Consider the following 18300-nt stretch of genomic DNA (forward strand, 5'->3'; position numbering starts at 1 on the left):
TGCCTGGCATGGCACCTGCCGTCCTTGGAGCTTGTGTGCTGTGTGCCGGTCGATAACAGCAGAACGAGGTCACTGAGCGACCTTGCCGACCGACACCAGCACCCCACGTGCGGTTAACCCTCTCCTACCCTTCTCTTAATTTTTCTTCTTTCTCGTACTCGCCCTCTTCTTTACCGTACTCTTTCTTTGCTATGTGATGTTATTTATTCTTAAGTCTAGTAAAGACTAAAGTATACTGTTCTAACACCTTCACGCGTTTCATGTTAAGCCTTTGTTTAAAACATAGATTTTTTTAAAGATTATCCTGAACGTTTTTCCTGTATTTTAAAATATTTCACAATTGATTGTAATCTAATTTCATAATTTTGAGTCGTTTCGATTCATTGTTTTAATAATCTTAAACAATTGAATGTTAATATTTTTACATCTAGTGTACATAAATGCATTGTTTTGAATCCTAATTATCGTATTTTTTTTTATTTATTTATTTCTGTTTTGCGCGTGCCCCATCATAAGTAGTTTGTTTTAAAATAAAAAATAAATCGGTTTTTTTAAAACTTTTCTCTTTATTTTTTTATAATTTATATTAACGAGTTTTTTTTTGAAAATAGTTCTTTATAGTCACAAAATAGGTATTTATTCTGTTTATGTAAATCTTTTACTGAAAATACATATTTTATATCTGAGTTACTTTAAAAAAATTATTAATTTTTGTATTATGCATTTATACAAAATGTTGGTCGTTTTATGATGTGCGTAGATTAATTTTTTATATTGCACTATCTGTGCTGCTACGTAGAGAAGATTAAGTGCGTGTTTTTATAAGATTTCCTTATTGGTAAATAATACATCTTTTACTGTTTTGAAAGAAATAAAATGCGTTTTATTTTGTTTTTTTAAAGACAATTTTGAAGTATTGTTTTATTAACAATTGCTGATTTTATTAATAAAAAAAACGCCATTTGAATCTTATGGTTATAAATATACAATCTTATTAATGGTTCGCTTTTATTATTTAAAATAAATACGAAAATAACATAAGGGACAGCTATGAATTAAAACTTACAAATGGTAATGGATATTGTATTTATAATACGCATATAAAATTCATATTGTGTCGCTTTTATCCTTTCATAAAAGCTTTGATATTTTTACATTTATTAGAATTAGTTGAATCATTATTAATTATTGAAATCACTTATAATAGCAATAACCTTAATAAAGGTAATGATAACGGTTTAATAATATTGTTACCTTAAGTGAGATTACCTCAAGTAGTACTAGGGATATTATAATCATTGACCTGTGTTTGTAATATATAATGCTCACTTAGCTGGTAAATATAACTACAAAGCCGTTTAACTTACACTACTACTGCTACCGGTTTCTTTACGTTTTCAAAGCCGACAAACTTCGTTTCTCACAAAGAAATTAACTATTTTATCGGATTATTTTATTAAACACTATTTCGCAAACGTTTTACTTCATGAATTAATGCGCGTGTAGCATTATTTTATTTTTCCGAGTCTCTTCGTTTAATTCGTTAATTACTTTAGTTAATGATTTTGCCACGTAAGTTTGAAGCTTGTCCTTGGATGTGGAAATGGAATTTTGTATCGTATGAAAATGCCATGCCTGACCGGGATTCGAACCGAACCTCCGGATGAAAGAGCCAAGACGCTACCGCTCCGCCACGGAGATCGGCTTCTTGTTTTCTTTGTTCGAATTAGCTTCTTTTTTTAATTCAGTCTTGGTAAGAGAATTAATTAAACTTCATAATATTTCATGTGCAGTAATGAGAAAAAAAGGAAATAAAAACAATTTTAAAAAATCATCCTACGAGAAATGTAATAATTTGTTTTCTAATAACAAAGTAAAATGTTTTAATTGTTTTTTATGAAATATTTTCGATAACGACTATTTAAAATTTTGAAAACAAAAGAAATTTTTTTTGGGTTTGATTAACTGTAAGTCTTAGACTTTGCAAAGCGATCTCATTATTTCAGTTCGTTTGGTTTTTTATGAAAGTTTCATTATTGGAACCGTTGTTAGAGTTAATGACTTTGTATTTCATCCAAGAATTCAACTTATCCCTGTATTCCAGAGGATCTTATCTCACGCGTAGTAATATTATCTTTTACGTATATTTTCTCTACATTCATTTTTATGAAAATGCAAAATTCTCGTGCTTTTCTTAAAAGTTAATATAGTTCTATGCAAATTTTAATTAAAATTAAGTAAAAACGTTGTTAAATGGGCTAAAGCCTATTTTAAAAAATGCCTTTTTTAATAAAGAAATTATAATTGTTCAATTCAACAACATCTTGGGATTTTTTTCAGTTGCGTAAAAGTTGGAAGTAAATTTTTTTCTGTTTTTAATTTGGTTCAAATTTATAAAGTTGAAAGATTGTGTAGTTTATTTTAAAAAATGCCTTTTTTAATAAAGAAATTATAATTGTTCAATTCAACAACATCTTGGGATTTTTTTCAGTTGCGTAAAAGTTGGAAGTAAATTTTTTTCTGTTTTTAATTTGGTTCAAATTTATAAAGTTGAAAGATTGTGTAGTTTGTTTTTTTTCTAAAGTCGTGTTATTTTACTTTACTCCAGTAATAAGTTCTTATCCAGAGTTCTTCGTGTGACTAACTATTAATTGGTTTTAAATAAATATTTTATAATCATAATCACGAAATCTTTCTACATGTGAAATACTATAAAATATACATTCGTTAATGGATTTCCCTTTCTCTGTCTCTATGTACCTTAATATTCCACTTCCTCGTAGGAAAAAAAAGGAAATTTCATCCTTACTACAAGCAATTTACTCGTATTATTACTAAAGTGGTGTATGTATGTAAAGATAAAATTAAAATGAATCGGTGATTCATGAAGAAGCGTAAAATTGTTGGATATATTGAAAACGCGTTGAAACCACCTTTACGCACAGAAACTGTGAACAAAATTTGGCTACTGGTGTTATCGGTTTTCATTGGTGATAATTAGAAACTTAGTAATTTTTCTTTCATTAAACTTAATTAAATTATTACATACTTCCATAGAATGTTAAATATATTGCTAATATTTAATTTTTATACATATTGTTAAATGTAATAAATTATATTTATTTATATAATACCAAAAATGTACTTAAAAAATCTGATGTCGCACCAAATGACATTCTTGTACGCCTATTAAGTTACATATACACTTTTTTCTTCTTTTTTTTATATGTGAAGTACATAAAATTTTATTTCATTAATAACTCTGATATTTATTTTTTTTATTGTTATTGAATTATTTATCGTAAAACCTTTTTTACAATCAGCGGTTAATAATTATTAATAAATTTTCAATTTAGACTCTAAAATATTTATAACTAATTTGTGTTCTACAGATGTATATTTTAGGTTTTATTTAAAAACATATACAAAAAATAAAACAAGGATTTTGCTTGGTAAGAAATCGTTTTTACTTCTGTTAAGTGTCTTAAATCTCCACAACCAATGCAAACAATTGCATTAGAAAGTAATTAAATAATTTAAAAAAAAAAATACTACTTGTTTTGTAAAAATTCAAATTATCATTTACGTATAGCAATTACGTAATTTTTTTTTAGTTCCGTATTTATGTTATCCATATAAAATACTTCTTTTTAGTTAAAATAGCCATTACCCTCATAGAAAAAAAAAAATGTTTAAATAAGTCAAACTGCAAAGACTGCTGATTTGTTAAACTTTGTCACCCGTATTGGTTGTGTGTTAGTAATCAATCGTATAATTGATTCACTTGTGGTTTATTATCGCATTGTGTTACTGATAATAAATACTTATAAATATTATACATTGTAAATGAAATTCAGCAGTAATTTTTTACTTCTAAATTTAAGATTTTATTTTATAAATTTGACATAACAGCTGAAATAATTGTAGCTTACAGATGAGTAAACAAAAAGTTGTTTTTAATTATGAAATTATCGTAAAGTGATCGTTTTACTTTCTCGTGTGTGAAAGTTTGAAATGTTTGTCCGTGAATCGCTCACATCTACGTCTATAGTTTCAATACTTAGATAATAGTTGTAATACTTATTATAAAAATTGTAACAAGCGTTACTGTCTCGCTGCGGTTAACTGGGATACGATATCATTTTTAAACGGACTTTGATATTTAGAAGAAAGTAAATAAATTTCAAGGCGAATGTGGTTCCATAAACGGACGTTGAATAACAGAGCAAGGAAAGAGACGAGGTTGAAATTTTATAAGATTGTAGCCACCTTATTTCTTTATGAAAGCTAATCACAAGGGGTACCGCCAAAAGGTAAGAAAATAACATACAGGCAGCGGAGATTTCTAAGGAGGCTGCAGGACGTCACACGGTTCGATCGAGTTCGGGATGAAGAAATACGAAAGGAATTGGATATTTTTAGCTTGAATGAAAGAGTGACAGATTACCGCAATTAATGGAAGCAACACCTGGAGAGTGTCTGATAATAGGTTTCCCATAGAAATACAAAATTATCTATCAGCCACGCGAAAGGAGAACCATTGGAAGACCACGTAAAAGATGGCAATAGCTCGTTGTGAGGCAGCTCGTAGCAGGCATAAGCCTAATCCTTGTCTGTGAGAAAAAGAATGATATAAAACTTCAATCTTTGTGCGAAGTTAGATTTAGACGCGTAATTGTTCTGATTAAGTGATACGTTGTGTTATTTTTTCATACACTTGCTGTTGTTATTTATACTGTAATCTATAAATATTATATGAAGTAATTTTTCATACAATAAAAAAAAATCAAAGCTAAAATTAGAATTATGTAAGCAAATAGCACACTGCTCAAAAAGATTTCCAGGAGCTGTTTTATTTTTACAAAAAAGGGCTGTTCATATTTATATTATATTATGATTTATATTTTAAAAGTCATTATTGTCCGTAAGAGTTTTATGAAATTCTGTAGCAGTTATAATATTTATTATTTTCTGCCATTTTATTAAATAAAATGAAATTAATTTTATAAAATTAGGTTTTTACAAAAAAAAATTAAAATAATTTTAGGAAGTTTTTTGTTTTAGTGATATTTAGAAGTAGTTTTACTACAAAACATCTTCATTTTTTAAAGAAATCATCATGCGCTGATTGCTGCTACTTTTCTACTCCTTTCTGACATTTACTAATCTTTTAAGCTCAGCATATTACATTGTACGCCCTTGTTTTATGTACATTCTAATTTTATCTTCCTGTATAACTTTTAACCCTTACAAATTCCTCTATCTACAAGATAACTAAACCTGGATATCTTACTGTAATATAACTCACTGCCGTAGTTCGAAACCTAGAAATTTCTCTATTCATCTTAAGACCATACATGTATTTTTTATTAACGCGTCCAGTTTTCAATTTGCTTCTTCGTAATAATACAGTAAAAAACAGCTTGTTAGACTTGTAAATAATTCACAACTGCCAGTTATGTATGCATGAACAGTAATAATAGACCTAATCTAATCTTGTTGGAGGTCAAATTTTGGGGAAATCTATGCTCATAAATTTGTTAATGTTTATTATTATGGTCGTATAATTAACATAATATCCGAATAAATTAATAAAAAGACCATGTTAGCTTTTAAATTCGTAGATTGCTTATTTTTTACTTCCTTGTACGGAGTAAAGGAAGTATTGTGATCGCGAAAAATTTCGGTTTTCAGATTTCAACAGAAATATTCATTTTGACTAGTTTCGGCGTGACGTCTGCACGTTCATACGTGTATATCTCGCATACCCAAAAACGATTAGTCGTAGGATGTTGAAATTCTGGATGTAGGACTGTTGTAACTACTAATTGTGCACCTCCATTTTTGATTACAATCGACTGGACCAAAAATGTCCAAAAAAGCTCAAAATTCAAAAACTTTGGGTTTTTTCTTAACTGCAGTAATACGCCCTCGTTGAGAGCTTTCCAACGATATATCATAATTGTTACTTATTTTCATTGGTTCCAGAGTTATACTATCTAAAATTTTAATTAATGAAATATTTGGATTTTACAAGGGGAAGGCACATCAGTTCAAATCAGACTTCATTTTTTTCCCCTTTTTTTTTTTAATTTAGATTTATTGATTTATTAAAAATTACTAACCTCTTATTGTAAAAAACGTTTTACGGTAACTAATATTTCAATAATAATAATAACAAAAAAAGAAAAAATATCAGAAATTATTAATGAAATAAAATGTTGTCCCTCTCATTAAAAAAAAAAATAAAAAACAAATGTATATATGTAATTTAATAGGTGTACAAGAAAGTCATGTCCACATGACTTTGACATCACATGTGATGTCCACATCAGAATTTTTTTATTATGGAACATTTTTAATAGCTGCATTTGTGTTATTTTGGTTAGCGTGATGTTTGAAACTGTAAAGAATTGCCTGATTTGATGTATCTTTTTTGTCATGAAACTTCAAAATTGGAACGATATTTTTTTTTATATAGTAGTATTCTCTATTATAGAATATTAATTTTAAAGTTTTCTAAGAAAGATTTAGCAAGTGAAATGTAATTTGTATTGTAGGCTTAATTTTGTAGAGTTAACGTGATATACATTTGCTTTATTCTAATTTTAATAAAGACGTTATCGAACTTAACATTTTTTTATGTAAAATATGTATTTTTGTAGAAAGTAAATATAATTTTGTTTTGTTTATGTTGTATTTAATTGCTATTATCCATTGATTTTAATGGTCGTTTTTATATAGTTATTTTTAAAAATAAATTTAATTAAGGAAATCAATGTTATAATAAATTTATTTATAATGTAAATAATTTATTTGGATGTACGGATAAAGTCTTTACTCACTTTCATTGAAAAAATACAATAAAAAAGTTAACCGTAATTATCAACGTCTGGGTTTTCTTTTCTTATTTTTTTTAATTGAACTCGGATCCTAAACCATCTCCAAAGCTATCTTACCTTGCTTTCAGGTTTATATATTTGTTGGTTTATGTTGTTTTTTTTTTTACTGAAAGAAAAAAGGTAATTATTTCTACTAAGTACTTGCTGACCGCTTGAAATTCCTTGTACTTTAATGAGAGAAGTTATCTGAAACTTTAGAACTAGATAATTGAAGCTGTTGATCAGTTAAGTATTCCGCAGGATGTTTCTCTTTATCCTTTATAATTGTTTGATATTATTTTTTCCGTTTTGTATTTCCATATTTATTTGCAAGAATATGTAGTTTGTTGTTAATTACGTTTTATAACCACGATAAAAATAAATCGTAATTTATTAGTTTTTTTTTTTTTTACTGTACAAAATAAACTTAAAATTTTGATACATATATATACACCCACCTGTCAAGCAACTTGTCTTGACTGAATGATTTATTAACGCCAAGGAAAAACTACTGAAGATAAATTAATGAAAATTTGTACACATGTTCTTGTTACGGTGTAAGTAAGGATTTTTTGTAATTCCGAGTTTAAGTGGGGTAACATTAAATATTACTGTTTTTTTGTTTTTTTTTTAATTTCTTAGTAATAAATGAAGATAACAACTTTATTTTTGGTGTGTGTAATCTTCTTGTGAACGTCTAAAGACGAATATCTGCATTTTTTGAAATTAGATCTTGAAAAGGGTGAACAAAGGTAAAAATTTTGAACTATCGCAAATTTCCCTCATTTCCGACTAGATATTCACTGCGTCGGAGCTTGCAAATACTCTTCAGATAAAATATCTAAAATCCATTGTCAGATTTTTTTTTTAAATTTCTATTTTTTAAGGGGCGCAACTGGCCGCATCTCTTTCCAATTACTTGACTAAAAACATAAAATTAAAAAAAATTGACCGCGACGGCCAAGTAACTTTATTGCGCGAGTGAAGCCGCGACGGGATGCATATGTATACATATGTAATAAACATGGCTGTAACTGTTGTTAAGTAATTTTTTTACAGATGTAAAATGAATGTTTAAAATACCGGGTGCTTTTACGAATCGCAAAGTTTTTATTATGTACGGATTTTTTTACGAATGATTTTTATTTATCGGTCGACAATGCCGTATTCTTAAGTTGGTTTTTTTATGTTGTGAAGGTTAAGGTAAATAGGAGGTCGAAAAATTTAATTCCGTAAGTTAATATATTCTTTAAATTAACCGGCGTGCGAGTTATTTGCAAATTACCATACCGTAGCCGGTGATGTAAACCTGATAAAATCTTTATTAAACTGTAAATTTAAATTCAATATATTAGACAAATATTAAAGTAATTAAAAAGTGGTTTTACCGGTTCTGTTTGCGATTTGTATCCCCGTTTAATAAATTTTATAACACTGTAAACGGTATTGTTATTAATAAAAGAATCGTTTAGTTTTTTTACTCGTTAACATTTACGGCATTGACAGTGAACAGTCGAGGTGGTGGTCCTTTTGTTTTTCGTTTTCATCGCTTATTGCACGCTAACTATTTTATCCACCCTTGATTTGGCCCTGTATAATATCGACTCGACCCTCAACTTAAGCGTTAGGCCGGTTCTTTTTAAAATATTACCTTGCGACAATCCTTCCTACCTTTCGCCTGCTGACCGTTGGGTAATCTAATCAAGTTTTTTCGGATTTTTTTATTATTTATTAACCTGTACTAATATTATTATTACCTTTGAATTAATAAATTATCGATTTGGTTTCATTTTTAACATTGAATTTATTTATTTGTTTGTTTATATTTGTTTTGTTAGGGGAAGGAATTTGTTCAGTTGAATCGTATTTAAGCACGGGAGACATTGACTGTTTGGAGGTGACCAAAAGTTCTGATTATTTTTAAATCGCTTCACTGGAAATTAAATAAATTTTTTGTATACGAGCATAACTAAGAAAACAACAATTTTTAATATTATTAATTATAGTGAAGTATATATAAGTATATTTAACTGTTATTACAGTATTTTATTACTTTTTTTAATATCATTACTAGTTACTGTTCGTTGTGTTCGTTGTGTATTTTTGCTTTGGTATTAAGAAACTATTTGTGAGACGTTGTTTCACAAGTTGGGAAGGAATTATATTCTTTAACTGTTCATTACTAATGCACAATTTTTCCCTACGCTGTTTGTGTCCAACTAGACAATTATTTTTGAAATCTCTTGATACGTCTAGTATTGTATGTATCCATATTATATATTTTAATTATTTAGCGATGTAATTTTGCATTATTTTGCCAAATAAATATCTTTCTCTTTATATTCTATTATTAATAATTAATAAACGGAACAGGTACAACGAAAAAAAAATATTTCTTAGATTGTTTTTTTTTTAATGTTTTATTCATCAGTCAGTTTACCGGTTCAATGCTATTTCCCACCTTTTCTATTCGATGAAAATCTTTTCACCTCAAGATATTTACTATATCCTACATTCTCATTTATCTGTTTTATATATTCTAATTTTGTCTTCCTGTAACCTTCTAAACGTTACTCCATCACCGAGTTTACTAAAGATGGATGTTTTAAAAGAAAGCCCGTTAATTTAATTCAAAATCCAAACTTCTTTCCGTTGCTGATTATATTTAGACCTCTTCGTTTCGTATCTTATCAACCCGTCTAATTTGCAATATATTTTTCTGACTACAAATTTCAAACGCCTCTATTGTTTTTTATTTTTTGTTGTACATGGTTTTTTTATCGTAATTCATTACCCTTCAAATCTATATTTTCATGATTTTTTTTTTTTAATTCTTTGATTCGTATTTTACACACCAGAATTCCATTCATATTCAGAATACCATTCGTCTTTTACACCAGAATTATTTTATTATAAATAAATTTTTTAGTCGTAAAACCTAGGATTTGAACCCGTAACTTTCCCGATGAAAGGCAGAACTTTTTATACTACGCGGAACTTAACGATTTAAAATTTTTTATTATTTTTTTTTAAATACATAATTATTCCTGATAAATGGATATAATTAAACAATTTTTTTAATATTTCAATTATTTTCATATATTTATGAATTTAATAATTAAACGCCAGGAAAACGCGCACGGCTACTATTTTTACAAGAATATTTTATATCGGCGATCTGTGTTTCTTGTGCGATCATCTCGAATATAATATTAATATCGGCGGTGGAGTGATAAGCAGGGGGATATCTGTATCAGAACGATGGAAGGTCAGTTGCTGCGCGCAGGGGGTGACAGGGTCATAGGACAGGCAGACGTTACCATAGAAACGAAGCCGTGTAGGCGCCGGAAGTGCGTCACACCTGGCAACGCTTACCAGCCAATTCTTCCGCAACACTGCCGATTGCGCAAAACTGAATCTGTTCTGTTCTGTAAACCGTGTGGACTGTATTATAAGCCGCTTTTATTATGTACACTGAATTAATATTCAATAAATTATTATTAATTAAGTGCAACTGTAATTTTCTACTACCCATTATGGCATGTATTAAATATAAATAAATAGCCTCTCATTATCGTTTTTCTTCCTTTGTTTTTTTGAATGCCTTGTTTTTTAATCATTTTTTTTTATCTTAACTCATTCGCTTATGCCTTTTTGTAGCCTGGAGTTGAATTTTATTAAATGATTACAAACATGAAAGAACTTTATATATATAAAATATAATTTAATTTTGTCATGTAGACTATATAGAAGTACCTTGAAGAGTTATTTCATATAAAGAAATTAATTAGATTTTTTATACATAATTATTTACATCCATTAAAATACTAATACTAATATGTTACACCAAAAAAAAAAAAAAAATCTTTCAGTAATCTGAAGTAATTTTATTTTTTAAATTCTTTCTTATCAGGAATTTAATTATTGGTAGTTTGGTTGGTTGTAATGTATTGAAAATTAAGAAAATGGTATTAATTATAAGATGTAATGTTAATTAAACCTAATATGAAATTGTATCAGAATTGAAACTGTATAGTGGATTGATTATAGTGTCTGAGCAACATTACTTCTCACTATCCCTCTCTGTAGTATTCAATCTACGAAAAATTCAAAGTCATTTATCCTGAGCATCTCCAGAAAATTTAACTGAAGAAGACTACATCATGCATCCTGTTACTCAGGATATATCTAGATCTTCAGTTTGCTGGTTTCATTATTAAAATTTAACTATAACTATAACTGTGTGCTTGTTAAATCCAATTTTGATGAATTTGGGGACTGTACATTGATGTTTTCCTTGTATACGTAGTGATTATGTTTTTAGGCTCTTGTATCTTGGATCTTCAAGCCATTTTGTCACTGAAGTTTTATGATTGTGGTATATTCATTAATCTTCCGTAATGGATTATTTCATTGACTTCTGGATTCTTTTCATATCAATATCTTGTATTATCCCTTTGCTGTTACCAGCCATCTTAACAATAAGTATTTCAGCTTTGGTCAATGAGTTCACTACAGTCACTGAGAAGTTTGTTGACAACAGTGAGCCGTTATTATTTTTTTTTTTTGAGCTATGCATTAAATGGCTCGGTAGACATTTGCATCGGTAAGTTAATAACTCAGCCTCCGCCTTTGCTATAGGCTTCTTTCGGACAATCTTGACTGTCTTACTTCGTTGGCCTCTGAACTACCTAATTGAGTTCACGGAAGCACATACTCCGCACCTAGTTCTATACTTTAATAAAGCTAATTTGTCTGTAAATGTGTCATAAATTCAAGGCAATTTAATAAATAACATACCACCAGAAATGTTGCTTGCAACAACAAAATTTATATCTAGTTCTCTTAATAAACTCAATTTATAGTTCATACCCCTGACTTGGTTTCAATTACGGACTCAAATTAAGATACAATCTTAACGCTTTCTGTGAGATTTTGTTTATAGAAAAATTGCTTCATGATGATTTTGCTCAGTGTGTAGTTCCTGTAGTATTTTGAGCCATTTCTTAATTTTGATCTTATGTTAGGTGACTCTTCTGTCACTCATATTTTACTTTATGATTTGAGTCCATGGTAAGAAATACCTATCGCTTGATATTCTAATTGTAAATTAAAAAATTTCATAAGTAATGTGTTCGTGTTAATTTAAAATAATCAGTTGAGAAGAGATGGTTTAGTCAGATTTGTGATCAGTCATAGATCTTATGTGTTCGATCTGCCTCACTAAAACTCAGATCGTTCATATTTTCATAGCTTTATAAGACAGTGTAGATGTACAATCTTATCTTCTTGTCTGCAATCATTTAGTAAATTCAAGCAACCCCCTATTTAAATAACAGCCATATATCTCATAATATCATATATTCAGGCTTCTATTCTAGTATTCTATTGTAATAGGTGTCAGTTTCTGCTGGATTTGTGTAAGAATTCCAGGTGATGAATGAGCTACAAGAATTGTTGAACTACCTTATCTTTTTAGAGCATGTGATTTACTATTATGAGCTTTGTGAATCATCAGTTCAAATCTATGTGGCTGAGCGAGTTGGGGCTATTTTCAGCTGTAAGTTAGTACTTATAGGATCTGTATTTATTAACGAGTTAGTTGGTCTATGGCAATTGGTGTTCAATTGGCATAAATGAGGCTCAAATGATAAAAATATGTAATTTCTTATATCGTTATAGTTCATAACGATAGATGACTGCTGTAAAACATTTCCTTATATTTATAAATTTGTGTGTGACCTGCCGTTACAGATTTCATTTGACTTAGGTAATTGATGTTGTCTCATGATCTGTTGAAAGTTGGCGTTGAGATTAGTAAAAAGATTGTACACAAAAATCAGAATTTAATTTACTTTTATAGTATTATTTTTCCTCTGCTAAGGTGAGAGTCCTTTGCATTTTTATTTGGATAAATTTTGGTTCTTTTTATATATATAATAATTTATTTTATTTATTGTAACATATTTTTGTTCTTAATCTCAATAGACTTCTCAAAAAACTATTTTTATAATGATTGATTTTCAGTTATTTTCATTTTGGTTAATCCCTTTATAATTCATTTTTGTTTCCCTAAGTTTATGTATTGCTGCTTCCAGAATTATCTTCCTTTTTTTTATTTGTTCTGCACATTCAAATTTTTTTTTCAAAAAATTGAATAACATTTTTTAAGAATTTGAACATTAAAAAAATTTTCAGGTTATGTATTCATTAAAATTAAAAAATAATAAATAGGTTTTAAAGAAGACAACTTATGATACATTGAAGTTTTAGTGACTCGTACAAATTTCATTGTGGAGTTGTTATGTACATTAAAAGATAATATTTAATATATATTTTCATCAACATTTATTTATGTGTAATATTTTGTTTTGTTTTAGATACATCGCGTTAGTCGCGCATTTGTTTTCATCCAACGCTCCGTGTAAACCGCCAGAATTGCCAACCGTCACGGAAACACCTCGGGGAGCCCTGTTGCCGTTCCCGCACCCACCATGGGACGAAAGAAAATACAAATATCCCGCATCACTGATGAGCGAAACAGACAGGTATGAAATGCTTTTGTGTTTTGTCAATGCACCTAGAATATAATGAAATAATATTGACGTGTTACTTATTCATTTTAAAATAATAAAACCTGAAGTTTTTTTTGGGTTATCAGTTTATACAATTGTAGTTATACATTCTTTTTATTGAGCTTGTTTTTTAATTATTATTAATAAAATATATGATTGTAACAGTTGAAGGCATTGTCATACGTATGTATTTTACTAAATGGCATCAGTTAAAAGAATTATCAGAGGTTGTCTTGCGTACTTGTAATGTACAAGTAAGATTAGAATTTTATTATTAATAAATGATTTGGATGACAATATCTCTTTCAGCATTTTGATCTTTGAACTGCCATGGCACTATTTTTTTAGGGCTTTTTCTATTTCCCCTTGTACCTTATGATGACCTCAAAATATAATTCTTAATGTAATTAATGTGTAATAAATATTTGTATAACTAGCTTATATGTGAAGACTTAACTACTGTTTCATGAAAAAGTTCTACAAAGATTCATAAAGGTTTTTATATTTATAAAGATAAGTAAAGCTTTAAACCCAATTAATTTAAAAATGAAAGAAGTTTTTGAGCACCTGTTATAAGATTATTTCCTATTATGTTACTTTCATTTTTGAGTAAACATAATATTATTAATTCCAGTAATGATTAGTATTATTATTACCTTTTTGTTTCCTTTTATGCAAGCACATAAACTTCCTTCCTTAATATTGGCCAAATTATTTTTATTTAATCTGTATAATTGTTTACCTTTATTTTTAATTTTCACAACTTGGAGAGTAAACTACTCAGCTGATAGTTGAGTAGTTTAAAAACAATCTTTAATGAACATAAAGTAAATAAAATGATGGTTTTTTATGAGATGATAATAATTACATTTATTTCCGCTCAAAACTGATACAATAGGGTAATTGTTGTGTTATTTATCTAAGCCTATGAATTCAGAATAGCATTCTTAAGGGAACACGTTCTTTTGTTATTATCCACATATTATATTTTACAATAGCTTTAATTTCAGGTTGTAATAGCATGTCTGACACCATTAAGAACAAGAAAACACATTCTTATGTTCATAAATGATATGAATATTGGCTTATTAATTATTACTGCTATTGGAAACAATAAAATATATATTTCTGATTACCTCGATGGTCTACAATTACTGTGCGCAAGTGTTATTTTTAAATCTATATGTTATAACAACTTCCTAAGTGGCATATTTTCAGCGACAGTAATTAATAAAATACAAGATTTAGGGAAAATATAGTCTATTGTTTGCAATTTTAAGTCAAATTTTCTAGTCGAATAGTATGATTATTTCATGTTATAAAGCACTGAGAGAATATAAATAATACAAGATCAGAAATGTTGTGCTTTCGTTTTATTTTTAGTTATTTACTCGTGTTTATTATCTCATCTTTATCTCATGATCATTATTTGATTACAACTGACATCATTAATAACAACAACTGATATCATTAATAATCATAACTCAGCCAAATCAGGAAAAAATATTTTATGATTTATGTTCCATAATAGATTTTCTAAAGTGATCTTTAAAGCTATTTATGTAAAAATTGTTTCTTCGAAAAATAATTAAAAATATAATAAAAATTGTTTCATTACTGAATTGTAGTTAAAATTTTTAAATTTACTTTTTTTCTGATTAACAGGTGACATTTAACAAGCGCAAATTTGGAGTAATGAAAAAGGCATATGAATTAAGTGTATTATGTGATTGTGAGATTGCGCTTATTATATTTAGCAGCTCCAATAAACTTTATCAGTATGCCAGTACAGACATGGATAAAGTTCTTCTCAAGTATACAGAATATAATGAGCCACATGAGTCGCTAACAAATAAAAATATTATTGAGGTTTGTTTTGATTATTATTTTTACAGCTATATATCTTTGAAACTTCAAAGTGAGTTGTATGTGAAGATGTCTATTTTTTGGTTTATACTGAGTTTTTTTTCATACACTTTGCTTTATTATTGTTTTTTTTATTTTTATCATCCCGAAGGATATTTCTTAATCCATGCTACTATCAGATATACATATTGTAAGTAGGATTGGTGTATGTGCTGTTAAATATCACAAGATACAGTGACCCTTCCTATCCCTTGAAACTTCACAGTTAATCGATTTGGATCAAACAATTCACATGCATATCCTGATTGATTGGTGTTGAAATTAGCATTCCAACCTCTAATTTGAAAGATTATACTTTTGTCTCCGGTTTAAATTCTCACTATCTTGTACTCGTATATAGTGTTTTTTTGAAAGACCGTACCAAAAAACAAGTGCCTGATTACAATAGTTTTAAATTACTTGATAAGAGGCACAATTCACACCTTTATACCCAAAGTTATCGGTATAATAGGTAAATTAGCAGCGAAACGGTTTCTTATCGCCCTCTTCACGAAACTAAGCATCAACATACAAAGCACAATAAAATGTAGATAATATTCAGTCTGCTGAGTAATAATTTAACAATTTGGCCGCAAACCTTTTATATTAATCTTATAAAAGGCAATTCTTGACACCTCATCCATTTTATATCATACATGTGATTTAAGCACCTCAGTATGAGAAAGACAAACATATTTTATAAAGCAATAGCTTAATAGTCCTGAAATAGTCTGACTATGGGTTCTGAAATAGTCTTTTATGTTTCCTCTACTATGCGGAGGAGAGATGATGAATGTAACAAACTAAAGTACTTCTATTGTGTTAAACTGGCTGATCAGTTGTTTGCATCAATCAGCCAGATATATGCTTGCATCATTTGCAATACCTATTATCATTGTGATGATAATATGTGTAAATAACTGTTTGGGGATTCTTATTATGTTGATATTTTGATTTCCAAAAATTATTTTTAAGGACTGCTTACGTTTTGATAATTTAAAAAGAAATTTTATCCCATTATTTTCAAAATATTTTTATAGTAGGTTTTTATAATCACATCTATTTTGTTTCCTGTTATATAATGTTTCCGTTAAATGTATATGCTATGACATTACATCACAAAATACCGTTTTAGGTTAAATTTGACAGAAGATAGAAACTAATTTCTAATTAGCATTTTTAAGTTTAGGTTTTTTCATTTTATTTAATTTTACTAGGATTTTCACTTAATTCTGCCATTTATCACTTATGGTATAGGCTAACCTCACACAAAATAACCTTAGTTATCTCTGTTCCAAATATATATGATTTGGAACAAAAGTTGGAAATAAATTCTGTATTTTGTAAATTACAATTACAAAAAAGTACATGTTTTGAGTGTATGCCTTGAAGTGTATTTTTACACATAGTAATTGAAGGAGGTTCAAAATTAAGTCAGTTTTTTCTTAACTATTCTTGGGTTTTATTTTCACTCTCAGTATGACTATATTTGAGATAGTTTTTTGTGTTGCTCTTGGTAATACTTTTTTTTTGTATCCCAAATTATTTATTATTTTATAGTTATATATGTTCTTATCAGTTACATATCAACATATCATTAGGATTAACATTTAATTGGAAGTTTTACACCTCATAATACTTTAGTTTTGATTCAGCCTTCTCTACTGAAGGCTTTTACACATATTGTAGACATTTTTATATTATTCTTTGGATAATATTCTAGTTTGTTGTAATTAGTGAGGTTAAGAAAGGAACTAGTATTAAAAAAAAATCAAGTATTCTTTATTTTCTTACCTTTTTGTAATATAACAATATTTAATTATCAAAAAAAATTATTTGATAACTTAAAAACTTTTACGTATTTATTTTACTGCTTTCCGAGTTCAGTGTTAAAAATGTTGACAAAAGACTTAATACACACATTTTTAATGATTAATAATTTAAAGTGTGTGATATATATTTTATGAAATATAATAATGTTTTACATTCAACTTAAATTAAAAGATTTTTTAAATTATAATAAGTAAATATTTAGGTATTTAATTAGTAATATTTAACATCAATTTAGTATATATTGTATAGATATATGTAAACTGACCTGTCACTCTTTTATTTTCAGGCATTAAATAAAAAGGAACATAAAAATGGAGCATGCAGTCCAGACAGCCCTGAGGGCGATTCTGAATATCAATTGACTCCACGAACAGAGGCCAAGTATAGTAAAATAGACGAAGAGTTTCAAATGATGATGCAAAGAAATCAAATTACAAATAACAGGGTGCCACAGTCCAGCTACACTTTACCGGTTGCCGTGCCGGTCGGCTACAACGATTCAAGCCTTCTCCAGTCGAGTCCACATATGGGCCAAACAAGTAGCGTCAGTCCAAGACCGTCCTCTTCCGAAGCAGACTCAGGTTTGTTTATTTCACTCCCACATTTTTATTGAATATTTATTTGTTGAAATAAAATTTAGGATACTGAATGTACTATCAAAAATAAAAGTATTTATTTTGTGTAAAAGGAAATTACAATAAAACTTGTCCATAATTGAATTAATAGGATTAGAACACTTACGGCACGTACTAGAATTCACTGAAAATAAAAATTATAATAAAATTTGCTTATTAGATACAGCTTCTTTTATTAATGATGTGTAAACGTAGTAATTGAGTGTACTGATTGGTGGGTACATTTTTGTGTAATTTACCATTGTATTATTTTGTACAAACAATCTGGAAACCTTATTAATGCTCTAACCATTCAGAAATAATTTTTATCCCCACCTATATATTTACCAGGTAATATCAGATTTGTAACTATATTTGATTTTTAGCAGAGACATTTTTAAAGCTCTAGAAGCAGTAAAAGAGGTTCTTCAAGGTTGTAATTTTGGGTCTATTTAAATTAATAATTCACTTAAGTATGATAGAATTCCTTTA

General features: G+C 28.3%; 1 protein-coding gene across 5 annotated transcripts in view; it reads left to right on the forward strand.

The window, feature by feature from the left end:
- The window catches only part of Mef2 (myocyte enhancer factor 2), a 362113-nt gene that overhangs the window by 321916 nt on the left and 21897 nt on the right, over positions 1–18300 (forward strand). For all 5 annotated transcript variants that reach the window (XM_075360828.1, XM_075360832.1, XM_075360829.1 and 2 more), the window contains 3 exons: positions 13262–13429; positions 15122–15325; positions 17481–17775. In XM_075360828.1, the coding sequence (XP_075216943.1) occupies positions 13376–13429; positions 15122–15325; positions 17481–17775 (553 nt within the window). In that variant the 5' untranslated portion in view covers positions 13262–13375. The remainder of the gene's footprint in view (positions 1–13261; positions 13430–15121; positions 15326–17480; positions 17776–18300) is intronic.

Source organism: Lycorma delicatula, chromosome 3 (genome assembly GCF_047948215.1).
Source record: "Lycorma delicatula isolate Av1 chromosome 3, ASM4794821v1, whole genome shotgun sequence".
NCBI lineage: Eukaryota > Metazoa > Arthropoda > Insecta > Hemiptera > Fulgoridae > Lycorma > Lycorma delicatula.